The following is a 14405-nucleotide window of genomic DNA, read 5'->3' on the forward strand; positions in this document are numbered from 1 at the left end:
TTTCTCAAGGCTAGAGCTCTACCACTTGAACCTCAGCACCACTTATGACTTTTTTTTTATTATGTGTGTGGTACGGAGGAATTGAGCCCGTCTTTGTACATGCTAGGCAAGCACTCTACCACTAGGTCAAACTCCCGGCCCCAAGTACTTAAGTTTTTTTAAAAAGTTAGAAATAAAAGCAAAATGCTGCAAAAGGTGAAATGGATCAAGAAGCATTGTACTTATAAACCACTTTGTTGAATGGTAATTCCTCCATACAACTACTTAAAGATAATTAAAACAATGTATTTTTAAAATGCAAGTCCTAACTCAATAGATCTGGGAGGAGACTGCAACTTCATATGTCTGAGAAGCTCTGAAGACCGCATTTAGTAGAGTAAGATCATTAATGACAGGGGTTTCTCATCAGTTGGCAATGAAATCAAGTGACTTCTTGTTTTTGATTTGCTTTTATGAGTGATTAAAAATTTTGAGTCATATTTTATTATATGCCTACTAGTATGATGAAATAAGAACAACTCAGTAGTGGGGATTTGAACTCAGGATCTTGTGCTAACTTGGCTGGTGTTCTACCACTGGAGCCATGCCTCAAGCCATAATCTTATGGACTTTTCTTTCTGGACTGGCTTCAAACCATAATCCTCTGGAGTATTTATTTTTGAACTAGAAACAAGTGCTGAAATTATTGAAAAAGTGGCAACTGCAGGATTTTGTAAAATGACTTGAACTCTTCAAAAAGATCAATGCATACCAAACAGCTAGACTGTTCTATAGGAAAGAGTCAAAGAAAAGTAATAACCAAAAGTAGTGAGTAAATCTTGATTAAATACTGACTTTAACAATTAACAGCTATGGGGCCAGGAGCATGGCCTAGTGATCGAGTGCTTACTAGCATGCATGAAGCCCTGGATTCTATTCCTTGATACCACATACACAGAAAAAGCTGGAAGTGGTGCTGTGGCTCAAGTGGTAGAGTGCTACCCTTGAGGAAAGACCAAGGACAATGCTCAGGCCCTGAGTTCAAGCTCAGGACTGGCAAAAAAAAGAAAATTTAAAAAAGAAAATTTAACAGCTATTGGTCAGGAGTGTGGCCTAATGGTAAAGTGCTTGCCTAGCATGCACAAAGCTATGAGTTTGATTCCTCAGTACTACATGCATAGAAAAAGCTGGAAGTGGCCCTGTGGCTCAAGTAGCAGAGAACTAGCCTTGAGCAAAAAGTGTTCAGGCCCTGAGTTCAAGCCCCAGGTCTGCAAAAGAGAAAAGAAAAGAAAAGAAAAGAATGAACAGCTTTGAGACATTTTTGAGATTACTGGGTAAGTTTGAATATGGATTGTGTTAATTTTTATGGGGATTTTTAGAATTTCATAGGTATCACCATATTGCCTACTCGAAAGACAATGTCCTATTTGGGGCAGTATTGATTGAACTCGTTAGTGGAGAAGAACCATGAGGTGTGCATTTGCTTTCCTGTAGCTCAGGAAATAGATATTTTCAGAGAAAGAAGATACCAGCGAATTCCAGGGAACATATTCACAAGCAGTGAATTTAGGTAAAGCCTTCACAACTGTTCATTTTTATGCTTGAAAAGTTTCCAGATTAGAAAGTGGAGAAAATGTTAGCATTCTAGCATGAGGAGCTGAAGACCTGACTTCTTGCATTTGGAAGAAGTGTTCTGAGAAATGACCCTCACCAAGGAAGAGGAGCACAATGTAGCGTGCTTGTTTAATACAAAAGCTTCCCTCTTCTTCAAGCCCAGAGCCCATGGGCCATATCAGAGGGGATGTCATACACATCTCCCACACAGGTATCCAACATATGGGCACGCCGCCTCCCAGACAGACCTGGGAAGAAAGTAGGGCTGCTCATTTGGGGTGGGGGTCCCAGGCAAGCGCAACACACACACACACACACACACACACACACACACACACACACACACACACACGCGCGCGCGCACACACACACGCACACTGAATACAGAACCAAAGAAAACAGAGTGGCCAGAGGGAAACCATGTGACTCTTACATAACCATCCAAACAGAAACAAAATCCTCCTCTCAGACTGGAGAGAAGTTTCATTATATAATCATGCCTCAGATGTCTAAACTTCAAATGGGGATCAAATTTGAGAAGGTTTGACCTTATTAATGATGCCTTTGTTCCTTTTAGTTTTTTTTTTTCAGATTCAACCAGGAAAGTTTCATAGAGGTTCAAGTCTGTGTTGAGTTGGTTTTCAGTAATTAGCTGGAAATTAGAGTCAACTTGTGGTAAGAATTGTTCTAGTGATTAGCATGATACTTTGTAAATTTGCTGCACTGAAATATCTTACTAATACATGCATAAAATGATACAAACCAATCAATCAAGCAAGGCACTGTGGCTCACACCGTAATCTATTTAGAAAATTGAGAGCTGAGGATCAAAATTCAAAGCCAGCCTGGGCAGGAAAGTCCATGATGCTCTTATCTCCAATTAGCTATTGTAAAGCTAGAAGTGGAGCTGTGACTGAAGAAGAAGATTACCAGCCTTGTGTATAAAAGCTAAGCAACAGCACCAAGGCATAGAATTCAACAGAAATCAAGATAATCTGAGAAAGTTTTCATATAAAGTCAAAACAAATCTGAGCACTGGGGTCTCACGCCTGTAATCCAAGCTACTCAGGAGGCTGACATCTGAGAACTGCAGACAAGAAAATCAATGAGTCTTTTTTTTCTTTTTCTTTTTCTTTTTTTTATTGGTCAGGGGGCTTGAACTCAGGGCCTGGGTGCTGTCCCTGAGCTTTTTCACTCAAAGCTACCACTCTAACACTTTGAGCCACAGAGACACTTCCAGTTTGTTGGTTTGTTTGTTTTTCCTGGTGGTTAGTTAGAGATAAATCTAATGGGGAAGTGGAGCTGTGGCTCAAAGTGGGAGAGAGCTAGCCTTGAGTGAAAAAATTCAGGGATGACACCCTGAGCCTGACTCCAAGCCTCATGACCCCCCACCACCTATTTCTACAAAAAAAAAAAAGAGAGATTGCTTCCTCTTTTTTATCAGATGTAATTGCTTTGCAGTGCATGATTAGCTTGCCTTTGTGACAAAGTAGGACAATCTTGATAGACATTCACTGATAGCTTTGCTGAAAGACATCACTGAAGTAAGTTTTGAGAGATCTGCTATCGTTTGGCTGTTAAGTGTCCCATAAAATGCCCTCGACTGAGGCCAGGAGTTTGGCCTAGTGGTAGAGTGCTTACCTAGCATGCATGAAGACTAAGGTTCACTTCCTCAGTACCACATACATAGAAAAAAGCCAGAAGTGGTGCTGAGGCTCAGGTGGCAGAGCTCTAGCCTTGAGAAAGTCCAAGTACAGTGCTCAGGCCCTGAGCTCAAGCCCGAGATGGGCAAAAAAAAAAATGGACAGTAGAAGAACCTTTAAGAGGTAGGGCCTAATGGGAAGTACACACCTCCAAAGAAAAGAGGGGGACTCTGGCCCCTCACTCCTTCTTTTTCTTTTTGGTTGTACTGGGGTTTTAACTCAGGGTTTTATGCTTGCTAGGCCGGTGCTCTACCTTGATCCTTTTTTTCTTTTTGCTTTGGATTGTTTTCTGAAGGGACTCCTGTTTGGGTCCAGAGTGGCTATTGAACCATGTTCCGCTAATCAATGCTTCTTGAGTAGCTGTGATGACAGGTATGTAGGCCATGTCTAGCTCATCTGTTGAGAAGGATCTCATGAACTTATTTATTTTTATTTTTTTGCCAGTCCTGGGCTTGAGCTCAGGGCCTGAGCACTGTCCTTGGACTTTCTCAAGGCTAGAGCTCTACCACTTGAGCCTCAGCACCACTTCCGGCTTTTTTCTATGTATGTGGTACCAAGGAATCGAACCCGGGTCTTCGGGCATGCTAGGCAAGCACTTTAACCACTAGGCCAAACTCCCGGCCCCCGAACTTATTTTTTTTTTGCCCTGGATAGCCTTATGTCACAATTCATTCCATCCCCTCCCCACAACCAGCTGAGATTACAGGTGGATGGCACTGCAGCCGGCCTTCTCTTTCTCTCTTTTGTTCTCTGGCCATGAGGTAAGCTGTCTTGCTTTCTCATGCATTTCCACCGTGATGTATTGCTTTGCTACTGGCCCAACTAATTGTGGCTAAAGCTTCCAAAACTGTGAACCGAGAGATCCACTATCCTTGTAAGTGGGTTTGCTTAGGTGTTTGTTGCTGTACATGCTACTCAGAAACAAGGACCATCAGGCACCCATTCTGGAGACATCTTTATCTGCATAAAGTATGAGAGCAGGAATGTGAGTGAACAGCCATGTGGAGTGGGCAGAGTGTAGCCTGTGGGTGGCAGTGCCTGCATTTCCCAGGAGCCAATTAGAATGCACAATCTTCCACCCTCCCCAGGGCATCCAATCGGACGCATTTTCAGGAAGAGAGGGAGAGTCTCAGCCTCAGACCTTTTAAATCAGGCCTGTAACTCTGTGGTTCAGCTACCTTCCCAGGTAATCCCCCCCACCTCTCTCTCTGCATACCTACTAGTACTAGTAGTGGGGCTTGAACTCATGACCTGTGTATTGTCCTTTAGCTTTTGCCCTACCACTGCTGGAGCCACAGCTGGCTTTTCTTGGTGGTTAATTGGAGATAAGAAACTCATGGATTTTCCTGCCTGGGATGCCTTTGAACCATGATCCTTAGATTCCAACCTCCTGAATTGTAAGGATTCTTAGATGGTAGTTAGGAGGTCAGTAATAGAGAAGGCTCAGTGGGAGCCAAAAACAAGGAGCTGTTCCACCATCAGGCCTGACACTGCATTCTGACAGCGCCTCCTGGTGGCTCATGACCTTGGAGAACAACCGAAGGGTCCGGCCTCAGCTTCCTTCATCTCAGCATTCAGGAAACTTCCTCTACAAAGTGTGTCGGAGATATGAGAGAGGATGGGAATGGGGGAAATAATACAAGAGGCACAGAGACACCACAGACCTGGGCTGTTGTCCCCAGAGTTGCTTCTTTGAGCCAGGACTCAATTTCCTTAGCATCACAAGGTCGTTGTCTGCCTACACTGGGTTCTTTTCAGCCATCTTGTCCATGCTGTTCTATTGAGCACATTACCTGTTTTTACTATCAATGCCATCTTGATTCCTATTCAAGAGAGGGGCTGGGATAGTTCGATAGTATTTTCAAATTTTTGTCGCTGTGTTCAGACATTGATTTGTCCACAAACTGATCAGTAGTTTCCTCCCTAAATTTCAAATAGGGCAAGACTCAGATCTTGGAAACAAGAAGTTTAATTTATTGGCAGAAATGATGGCATATTCAATAGAAGTGCTAGGAGCACAGGTGACCTATCTGAATGAAAACACACTCACCTCCAGCTTGATGTCTTTTATAATAAACAAATATCCGATGGATCCAATATAAAACAATGGAAGAGTTTTGGAGAAATCTTACACCACAGCAGAGTCTGGATATGGAGATCTTCTCACACTAACTGGAACTGTACAATCTACACCAGAAAAGAGAGAGACAGCCGATATAAAACCCAAATCTTTCATGTGCCAAATACCACCATTAACATGACAAAAGGCAAACAATATACTTTTGCAAGGCTATAATTCAGAGGACAAAAAACCTTCATATGTAATATTGAAGAGTTTACAGCTTTTCAAGAGAGAGACAAATGACCCAATTTTGAAAAAAAATGAGCAGAGGATATGAATAAACAGTTCCCAGAGTGGCAAATATAAATGCTAGCAAGCAGTTGAAGAGTAGAGAAAATTTATGAATAGTCAGGGAGAGGAAAGCAACACTTTAATTTGATTTTATTCCTTTCAGGATGCCAAAAGTTAATGAGCAATAATATTTATTGCTGGTGGGGATGTGGGTGATCATATTTTTTTTTGCAGAAACAGAGTATGCTTTAGTCTTTTGGAGCAGAAGTCTGGCCTCATCTATTAAATAAAAAGAGTGTATCTTTTAATACAGCAATCTCTTTCATAAAAAATCTATCCCATAGAAATATAAACACTTGTGTAGTTCATGAAGATTACCATACAATGCTCTTTCAGATTTATCTTATTGGCCCGAACTTCACAAAAATACCCCTCAAAGAGGAAATCTTGAGTTATGTTCCTTTCATAGTGTGGAATATTACATGGCCTTCAAAAAGAATGAATCAGGGTAAACCAGCTTACCTAAAAACATTTCTGCAAGGTATTCATGCATAATAAACAAAATATAGAAGTCATATCATATGCTTCTATAATAGACATAGCGGTGACAGACTTGCTTGTCTGTGTATGTCTAATTCCAAGGTGATACATTTATAACAGAGCAGTATCTTCCCTGGCCTTTATTATATTTTTCTTTAAAGTTCAGAATTATCAACCAGATAGTGATTCTGTATAGGCAGGAAAAGAGGGGTGTAGGTGTATGTGTGTGATTTGACAGCTCTTTAGAATTGGGACCTCATCTGTTGTGGACTTGCTTAGTGTTTTTTTCCCTTATCTTCTACCATAGGAAGTTGATTTCAACTTTCCTTCAGTCTGCTAAAATGTGTGAATCTACAATTCGAGTGTGAGCAAGGACACACCACACACACACACACCTTCCTCTAGAAATAACAGGTAGAAGAAGCAGCAGAAGGACTAGGGTGCCATGCTGAAATGAGGTCCAGATCTTCAGGTGGCTGAGCGCTTGGTGCCTGGCCAGGGCTGGCAGTGATTGGATGTACTCTCATCCTACCCAACCCCAGACCCTAAAGATAAGGAGAACAGTGAACGAACTAGAAACATAAGATGAAGTATTCTATGAGCTTTCAGTTTTACAGTTTCCACCAGCAGCTGATAGTCAATAAAATCTTTAGGTTTAACAATCGTAACTTTTCTGGGAATTCTGGGGCTTGGGCTCATAACCTCATGTTAATTAAGCAAGCACTTAACCACCTGAACCACTTGCTAGGACACTATTATAATCTTGTATTATATTCTTATATTTTTGGTTTGTTTCCAAGATATGGTCTTGGTTTATGTCACGGCTGGCCTGGACTGTGAGCCAGTTTGTGTGTGTGTGTGTGTGTGTGTGTGTGTTTCTTTGTACCAGGACTTGAACACAGGGCTCTAGGTGCTTATTCTTAGCTTCGTTTTGGCAAGGCTGTTTTGCTCCACATCTGCCTGTTCGATGGCTAATTGGAGTTAAGAGTCCCACTGATGGATTTGCCTGCCAAGTTTGAACTGCAATACTCAGATCTCAGCCTCCTGGAAAGCTAGGATTACAGGTATGAGCCACCAATACCAGACTTGTTACATTTTGTAGTGTACATTGAGACAGTCTTCCTATGGTAGTGCAGGTAGGCCTTAAACTCACCTGGTAGTTCTGACTGGTTTCCAACTTGAAAGCCCCTTACTTCGGGCTCTTGAGTGCAAGGACTACAGGTGTAGGATGCCATCAGGCTCGAATGTGATTTGAAGATTCTCCCTCTGACTTTCATTTATTTGTAGTCACATATCTCCTAACAATGGACATTCTATACATGCCAAGAAAGGTATAGTTAGGTGATTTCATTCATCTCTGAACTTCATGGAGTGTACTTACACAGACTAAAATGATTAATAGTTATACTGTCGCTTTCTAATTCCCCCCTCCCCTTTGTGTCCTGTAGTAAGGATCAAACCCAGGGCCTCACGAATGCTAGGCAAGCACTCGCACTCCCACTAGAATCTTGTGGAGGCCCCATGTGATATACAATCTGTCATTAACTGTTCATTGTGTGTGATTCACTCTCTGTGGCTCACTTACTTAGTGTTTAATGACTACATACTACCTCATTCTGTAGACAGATGATTAATTATTTGGGTATTCTGTGTTGATGCTTCAGTTGTTTTGAGTGTTCGTCATAAATAAAATACCCATACATGATGGGACATCTTCTTGATTATTGTTTCTTTTGAGATAGGGTCTACTATGTAGCTGAGGCTAGCCTTGCACTCAAAATTATCCTGCCTCCCCTTCCTGAGTGCTGGGATTACAGGCATGTGCCACCATGCCTGATTATTGTTTCTCTTGGGAGAAATTATTGGTTCTGTTAAAGAAGACCCATTTATCTGACAGGCCAAGAGGTCTTGTTCTCAAATGGTCAACTGATATCCAAGAGCTACCGGAGATCCCTTGACTAGTTGATGAATTAACTTAGAAATGTCCTAAGATAACTTACCTGTAGGGAATCGCTGTTACTGTCAAGTTATGCTGGCTGGAAAACTATCAGTTAAATCACTAAGGATGCAGCCGTTCATTTTTTTAAATGCCTGGTTCGCCTACGTTTCTTAAGTTGTAAAATAAATAATGTCCAGCAGCCTGCTAAAAGAAACAGGATGCCAAGTTCTTTACAGAATGACATGTACCCCTCCACCAACTATGCGGAAATGGATGAAAGACATCCTTAAGGCCTCGAAGTCTAATCTTCAAGGAAGAAGCATTAGCTAATTAATTGCCCAACAGCCTCCAGTGTGTGATGGACATAGGCTGATTAGAAGCGGGTAGGGAGAATATTCCTTGCTGTGGCCCCTCCCCTCCCTTCCTTTAGCTCGTGCCTCTGGCTTTCTGCACAGACTCAACTCAGATGTTCTCCACCGTCTAGCTTGCCATTGGAGCGGGAAAGGGGGAGCTTTTAAGTGCCCCCTGTCTTGTCTGGGCTGCTCAGATGATCAGGATCAGGACGTGGCAGGCTGGGGACTAAATGTGGCTCTGCGGACCGGGCTGGCAGCTGCAGGGGAGTGGGCAGATGTGCCAGGAAAGTGCCAGCCACTCCTTACCGAGCAAATGCAAAGCAGCCGGGGGTTCCCGCCCAAGGCCCCCGCCCCCAGCAATCCGGGGCTGCAGGAGGCCTGGGTGGGGGCTGTTTGTCCTCCCTTGGTGTGCACAGCTTTTATAACCCAAGCGGCTAGCTGCAGAGCCTACCGCCCTTTATGGGCAGCAAGCTGAGCTGGGGTCCTCCGGGGAGGGGAGTGGAAGCAAGCTGTCTAGGGAAGCCCCCCATCCCCCGCGCACACACTCTGAATGCGAGGGGTGCAGATTTCTACCCGTGCAACACGCTTCCCGCCTGCAGTCGCTGCGTCCCCCCCCCCACCCCAACTCTGACGCTGGGACTTGGCTAAAACTCCATTCACCTGTGGAAACCGGATCTGGCACCGAGACACACCTGGCGGCCGGAGCGCGCTGGTGATCGTGAGCTGGGCGGGGTGGGGGGGGTGGGGTGTATGTGTGTGTGTGGGGGAGGTTCTCTGCGCCCCGACTTGCTCAGCCAAGGCTGGTGGGCTCACACCACGCACCCCCAGCACCTCAAACTCCCCCACTGTTGCCTCCTCGCCCAACGCTAAGTTGGGCAGATGCCAAGGCTGCAGGTTCGAGACGCCCCGCCTCCTCCCGCCCCTTAGGGCAGAGGCGCCTGCCCGAGCCTTCCCACTCTCCAGTTGCAGCTGAGGGTTTGGAACTTTCTAGACAGCGCTCAGCCGGTTGGCTCTTTGGCCTCACCTCTCCCCACCCCAAGGCCCAGAGGATCCCATTCTCTCCCCTGCCCCCCACCCCAACAGCGCGGCCCTGACACCCCAACTTTTGCTTTTTTTTTGCGCGCGCTCTGCGCCTGGCTGAGCGTCCCGCTGCGGTGCCCAGGGGCTCGCGCACCCCAGGCTCTCCCTGGCTCCGGGGTGCCCACAGGTGCCCCCCAACCCCCGCCGGCGCTCGGGATCCGCCCCTGTCTCGCAGCTGACCCTCGGGGAAGGATTAAAGCCGAGCGCTCCCGTGGGCGCGCCAGGTGTTTTCTCTTCCAGACCCTTCCGTGCCCGGCGAGGTCCGTCCGGGAGGGTGATCCCGCAGGGTCCGCGCCGCCGCCCCGTCGGGTGTCGGGGCGCACGATGGCGGGGTGCTGCTGTCTGTCGGCCGAGGAGAAGGAGTCTCAACGCATCAGCGCGGAGATCGAGCGCCAGCTCCGCCGGGACAAGAAGGAAGCGCGCCGCGAGCTCAAGCTGCTGCTGCTGGGTGAGTGGCCGCGTCTCACCCGGGGGACCCCCCCCACCCCGAGATCCGCGGGTTCTCGGTCCCGCTCCGCTCACCCGCCTGCAGTCCTTGCGGGGGGGCGGAGGGGTGGGCTCGCAGAGGCCGGCAACTTGGGGGTTCTGGGTATCAGGCATTTCGTTTGTTCCAAGACTCATCTCCTGCTCCCCTCCATCTGAATAATGGGGCTAGGACTTAACCCTTGGTGGCTTGTCTGCCCTCCCCACCCCACCCCCGCGCCGCCCCATGTCTGCTGGGGTTCTGCTTGGGTAGCGGGCCCAGAGGCAGGGAGCGCTGCCTGACGCTGAGGCGTGGTGGGTTCTTCTCCAGCTCTGGCCTGCACTACGAAGTTCTCACAGGTGGCCTGGGACCAACCTGGTGTGGAACTTGACAGTTCTTATGGGTGTCAGCTGACGGTACAGGCAGCAGGCTTTGTCCCTACCGTTGAGGATTAGAAACGGAGAGCTAGGAAACCGACACACTTGTCAGGATGAAGAAAAGGTACAGTAGGCATTCCAGGCCAGTTAGTAGGCTTTCTTTCACACCAAAATACCAGCTGTCCACGACTTTCTAAATAGCCGGCGTTCCGGATAGGAATCGTCTCTTCTACTGGCTGCTTGTTCATTCTTTATTATGTTTAAGTAGTCACCATTCCAGACTGCGTAAAGCAAAGGCAAATAGATGTGGTTATGAGGAAAGAGAAGACAGGACTGTCTCCAGGCCTGGGAACAGGAGTCCCTTCTGTTTAACTCTTGGATTAAGGGGGTCTGGTCTGGGGTTGAAAGTTTGACTCAGTTGTTTGAGCACCAACCGATGAGCAAAGCCACAGGTACTGAGTCTGAGAGTCCTAACAGTGAAAAGTAAAAGATCAGAGAGTGCCTGGTCTGATTTTTCCCAGGCTGTGCTGCCCCTGGGGAGCTAGAAATCTGCAAGTCCAAGTGGCTGAGTACTCGAAGAGTCCATCCTGCCTGACTCCCACAAGGCCCTGATGCAATTCCCTGCCCAAATGGCCCCAAGCTTTCTGCTAGGGTCTTAGCTAGTAGGAGGTGAACCTTATCCCCTCAGAGCGCCCCAAGTGGTGGCTGCTTGTCCAGATTGTGGAGGAGTTTGGGAAGGGGGTGGGGTGGGGTGAGTAGAGCTTCCTGAGGGTGGCAGGAGGGGATGCTTTTTATTGGCCAGGACTTTAAAGTTCAGCTCAGAACTCTTGAGTCTGAGAATCGAATCTGGTCTTCCAGGCTATTACCAAGCTAAATTTGTTAAGGGGGAGGATTAAATGACAAGTTTCTACCCTTGGTTAATCACAGAGCTTCATTTGTATTCTTGCCCAGACCCCTTCCTTCTAAAGAAACACAGGAGTGGACTTCACTTCAGTTGCACACTTTCTCTCTTCAAGGACAGATAGAGACCTAGTTCATTCTAAAATACTTAGATTTACATAGTGTATGAAGTATAGTGACTGGACTATGCAAAGAGCATGACAAATTCTGGCTGTTTGTTTGAAAAATGTTACAGTAAGCCGAGACATAGGGATTACTCATAAACCTATTTGCCTGATGTGAAATGCTTGCTTTTGAATTTGGAGTAGGGTGGAATGTGGGTAAGCTGCCTTAGAAGCCACTTTCAGGGGCCAGGAGTTTGGCCTAGAGGTAGAATGTTTGACTCTGTACCATATACATAGAAAAAGCCAGAAGTGGTGCTGTGGCTCAAGTGGTAGAGCTCTGGCCTTGAGAAAGCCCAAGGACAGTGCTCAGACCCTGAGTTCAAGGCCCAGGTCTGGTAAAAACAACAACAACAACAAAACATTCAATGCTGGTGATGAGAAAGCCTTCTGAACTCCAGGACTCCTGCCTAGCTCTCTTATGTGACCTCCTTGGGCCCCCATTTGAATCACCTAGCTGGGGTTATAGGAGTAGTACACTTTCTCAGTGATAACTTCCTGTGAAAAAGTTTCCAAACTTCATGGAGTTCAAAATGTCAAAGATAGACTTAAAAGTTTGCCTGTTTCTTAATTCTCTCTCCTTTCTTTCCTTATTTTCTTTCTCCATTTTTCTCTTCTCTCCCTTTGTCTTCCTTTCTGTTTTTTTTAATATACTTTTCCTTTTCTCTCTTCTTATCCTTCCTTCTTTGTCTCCCTCTGTCTTTGTTTTTCTTGTCTTCCCTCCCTCCCTCCTTCTTTTACAACCTTTCTCTTTTCCTCTCTTTCATTGTCAGTCTTAAGACTTGAATTTATGGTCTGGGCACTATCCCTGAGAATTTTTTTTCCCTTCAAGGTTAGCCCTGTACCACAGCTCCACTTCTAGAGTTTTAGTGGTTAATTGGAGATGAGAACAGGATATTTCTTCTGGCTTTGAACCATGATCCTTGGATCTCAGCCTCTTGAGTAGCTAGATTATACATGTGAGCCCTCAGAAGGTAGTTGCAGTTTCCTTTACTGTAGCAAACATTTCTTTTCAAGCGAAAGGGAGAGTCAGTGACTCGGAAGATACCAGAAGGGTCATACAGTTTGAGTGGAAAGTTCACCAGGTCTTAATAGTGGGTAGGTTAGGTCTACTGTAGGTGAACCTAAGTTGAGAGAAGTTAGTTCATGGCAGGATTTGCTCTAGATGAAACTCCACATTGCAAATGGGACTTGGGATCCTGCCCTCTGCAGCCAGCGACTCTCGCAATGAAGCAAGTCTCTGTAGGATGTTTCAGGGGCTTCAGAAGACCACCGTAGTACTGGTACTTAAGGAGAGCATGAGTCAGTGTCTACCACAGAAAGGGAAACATTGTTGTGGAGAGGAATTTCCAGATACTAGTGTGACATATTCTCATCAGGAGGATTTGTTTTGAAGAGATTGAATTTTTTGAGCTACCGTTACATTTTAGATATGAGACCCTTGTCTGTTGTATGGCTAGTGAAGAACTTCTCCCACTCTTTGGGTTTTCTAGTTAACTAGCTAGCAATGTCCCTTGCCGTATAGAAGCTCTCCAGCTTAATGCACTCCCATTTGTCCAAACTTTCTTTAATTCGCTGTGTCTCTGGACCTTTATTAAGAAAGTTTTATCCTGTGCCATTGAGCCCTAGTGTATCTCCTGATCCTTCTTGTAAAGTTTTGAGGGTATCTGCTTTTACCTCAAGGTCTTGGATCCATTTGGAAGTAATTCTGGGTACAGGGTGACATGTAAGGATCCAGCTTTAGTTTTCTACAGATGCTTAACCAATTCTGCCAGCACCATTTGTTGAAGAGGCTGTCTTTCTTTCATGCTATTTTTTGGCTCCCTTATGGAGGATTGGGTAGCCATAGGTCTGTAGGTTGATTTCTGGGTCTTTTGTCCCATTCCATTGATCCTCACACTTATTCTTGGGCCAGTAACAAGCTGTTTTGATTACTATAGCTCTGTAATAGTCTGAAGTTTGGTATTGATATTCTTCCAGTGCTGTTCTTTCTGCTAAGAGTTGCTTTTGCTATAAAGAGTTTTATTATTCCATATGATTTTTTGGATTGCTTCCTGTTTCACTAAAGAATGACATGTAGCTATTGATGGGTAGGACATTGAATTTATAGATAGCCCTTGGTAGGTTTGCCATTTTCACAATGTTCATTCTTCCAGTCCAGGAGCATGGAAGGTTTTTCCATTTCCTTAGTTCTGCTTTGATTTCTTTTTTCAGGTTTTTAAAGTTTTCATCATAAAGGTCCTTTACATCCTTAGTTAATTCCTAAGCATTTTATTTTCTTTGAGGCTATTGCAAGAGAAGTTGCTTTCCTGATTTTGATCTTGCTCTTCTTGTTGTTGGTGTACAGGAAAGCTGTTGATTTTTGAGGGTTGATTTTATACCCTGCTACTTTGCCGAAGTTGTGAATTAGCTTAAGTAACTTAGGAGTGGCATCTACAGGGTTCTTTAAATACAGAATCATGTCATCTGCAGAGAGAGAAAGTTTCACTTCCTTCTCTATTTGGATTCCCTTTATGTTTGCCTCTTGCCTTATTGCTCTGCTAGGAATTCTAATACTATATTGAAGAGGAGTGGAGAGAGTGGGTATCCTTGTCTTGTTCCTGACATTAGAGGAAATGGCTATAAACGTAGTCCCTTACTCTATTTAACAAAGAGTTGAAAATCTGTATCCAAAAATAGTTTGAATTCTTTCAATCCTAACAATCTCCTAGACTTTGAGCTAGCTATCATATTCCTGGTCAGGTTCCCCTCTGGAGTAAATGGAGCAGTTACTGCAGCTTTCTTAGAAGGAAAACAGTAAATGATAACTACACCTATGTTGTTTTTTTCTTAGTGCCTGTGTTTCAGCAGACTTTCTCAAAGGGCCAGGTGTGGTGCTCGGGGCAGGTAATCAGTTTTTCAGAGCTGCATCAGAAGAGGGTAGTTTACTAAACTGCTAGGGAA

At 45.1% G+C, this 14405-nt stretch overlaps 1 protein-coding gene across 1 annotated transcript in view; it reads left to right on the forward strand.

Moving 5' to 3' along the window:
- The first annotated feature begins 9688 nt into the window (after nucleotides 1–9688).
- Gna14 (G protein subunit alpha 14) overlaps nucleotides 9689–14405 on the forward strand; it is a 144766-nt gene continuing 140049 nt past the window's right edge. The window contains exon 1 of the mRNA XM_090329615.1: nucleotides 9689–10009. Coding sequence (XP_090185741.1) covers nucleotides 9886–10009 — 124 coding nt within the window. The 5' untranslated portion in view covers nucleotides 9689–9885. The remainder of the gene's footprint in view (nucleotides 10010–14405) is intronic.

This window comes from Megascapheus bottae, chromosome 3 (assembly GCF_031878675.1).
Source record: "Megascapheus bottae isolate mThoBot1 chromosome 3, mThoBot2.hap1, whole genome shotgun sequence".
NCBI classification, from domain to species: domain Eukaryota; kingdom Metazoa; phylum Chordata; class Mammalia; order Rodentia; family Geomyidae; genus Megascapheus; species Megascapheus bottae.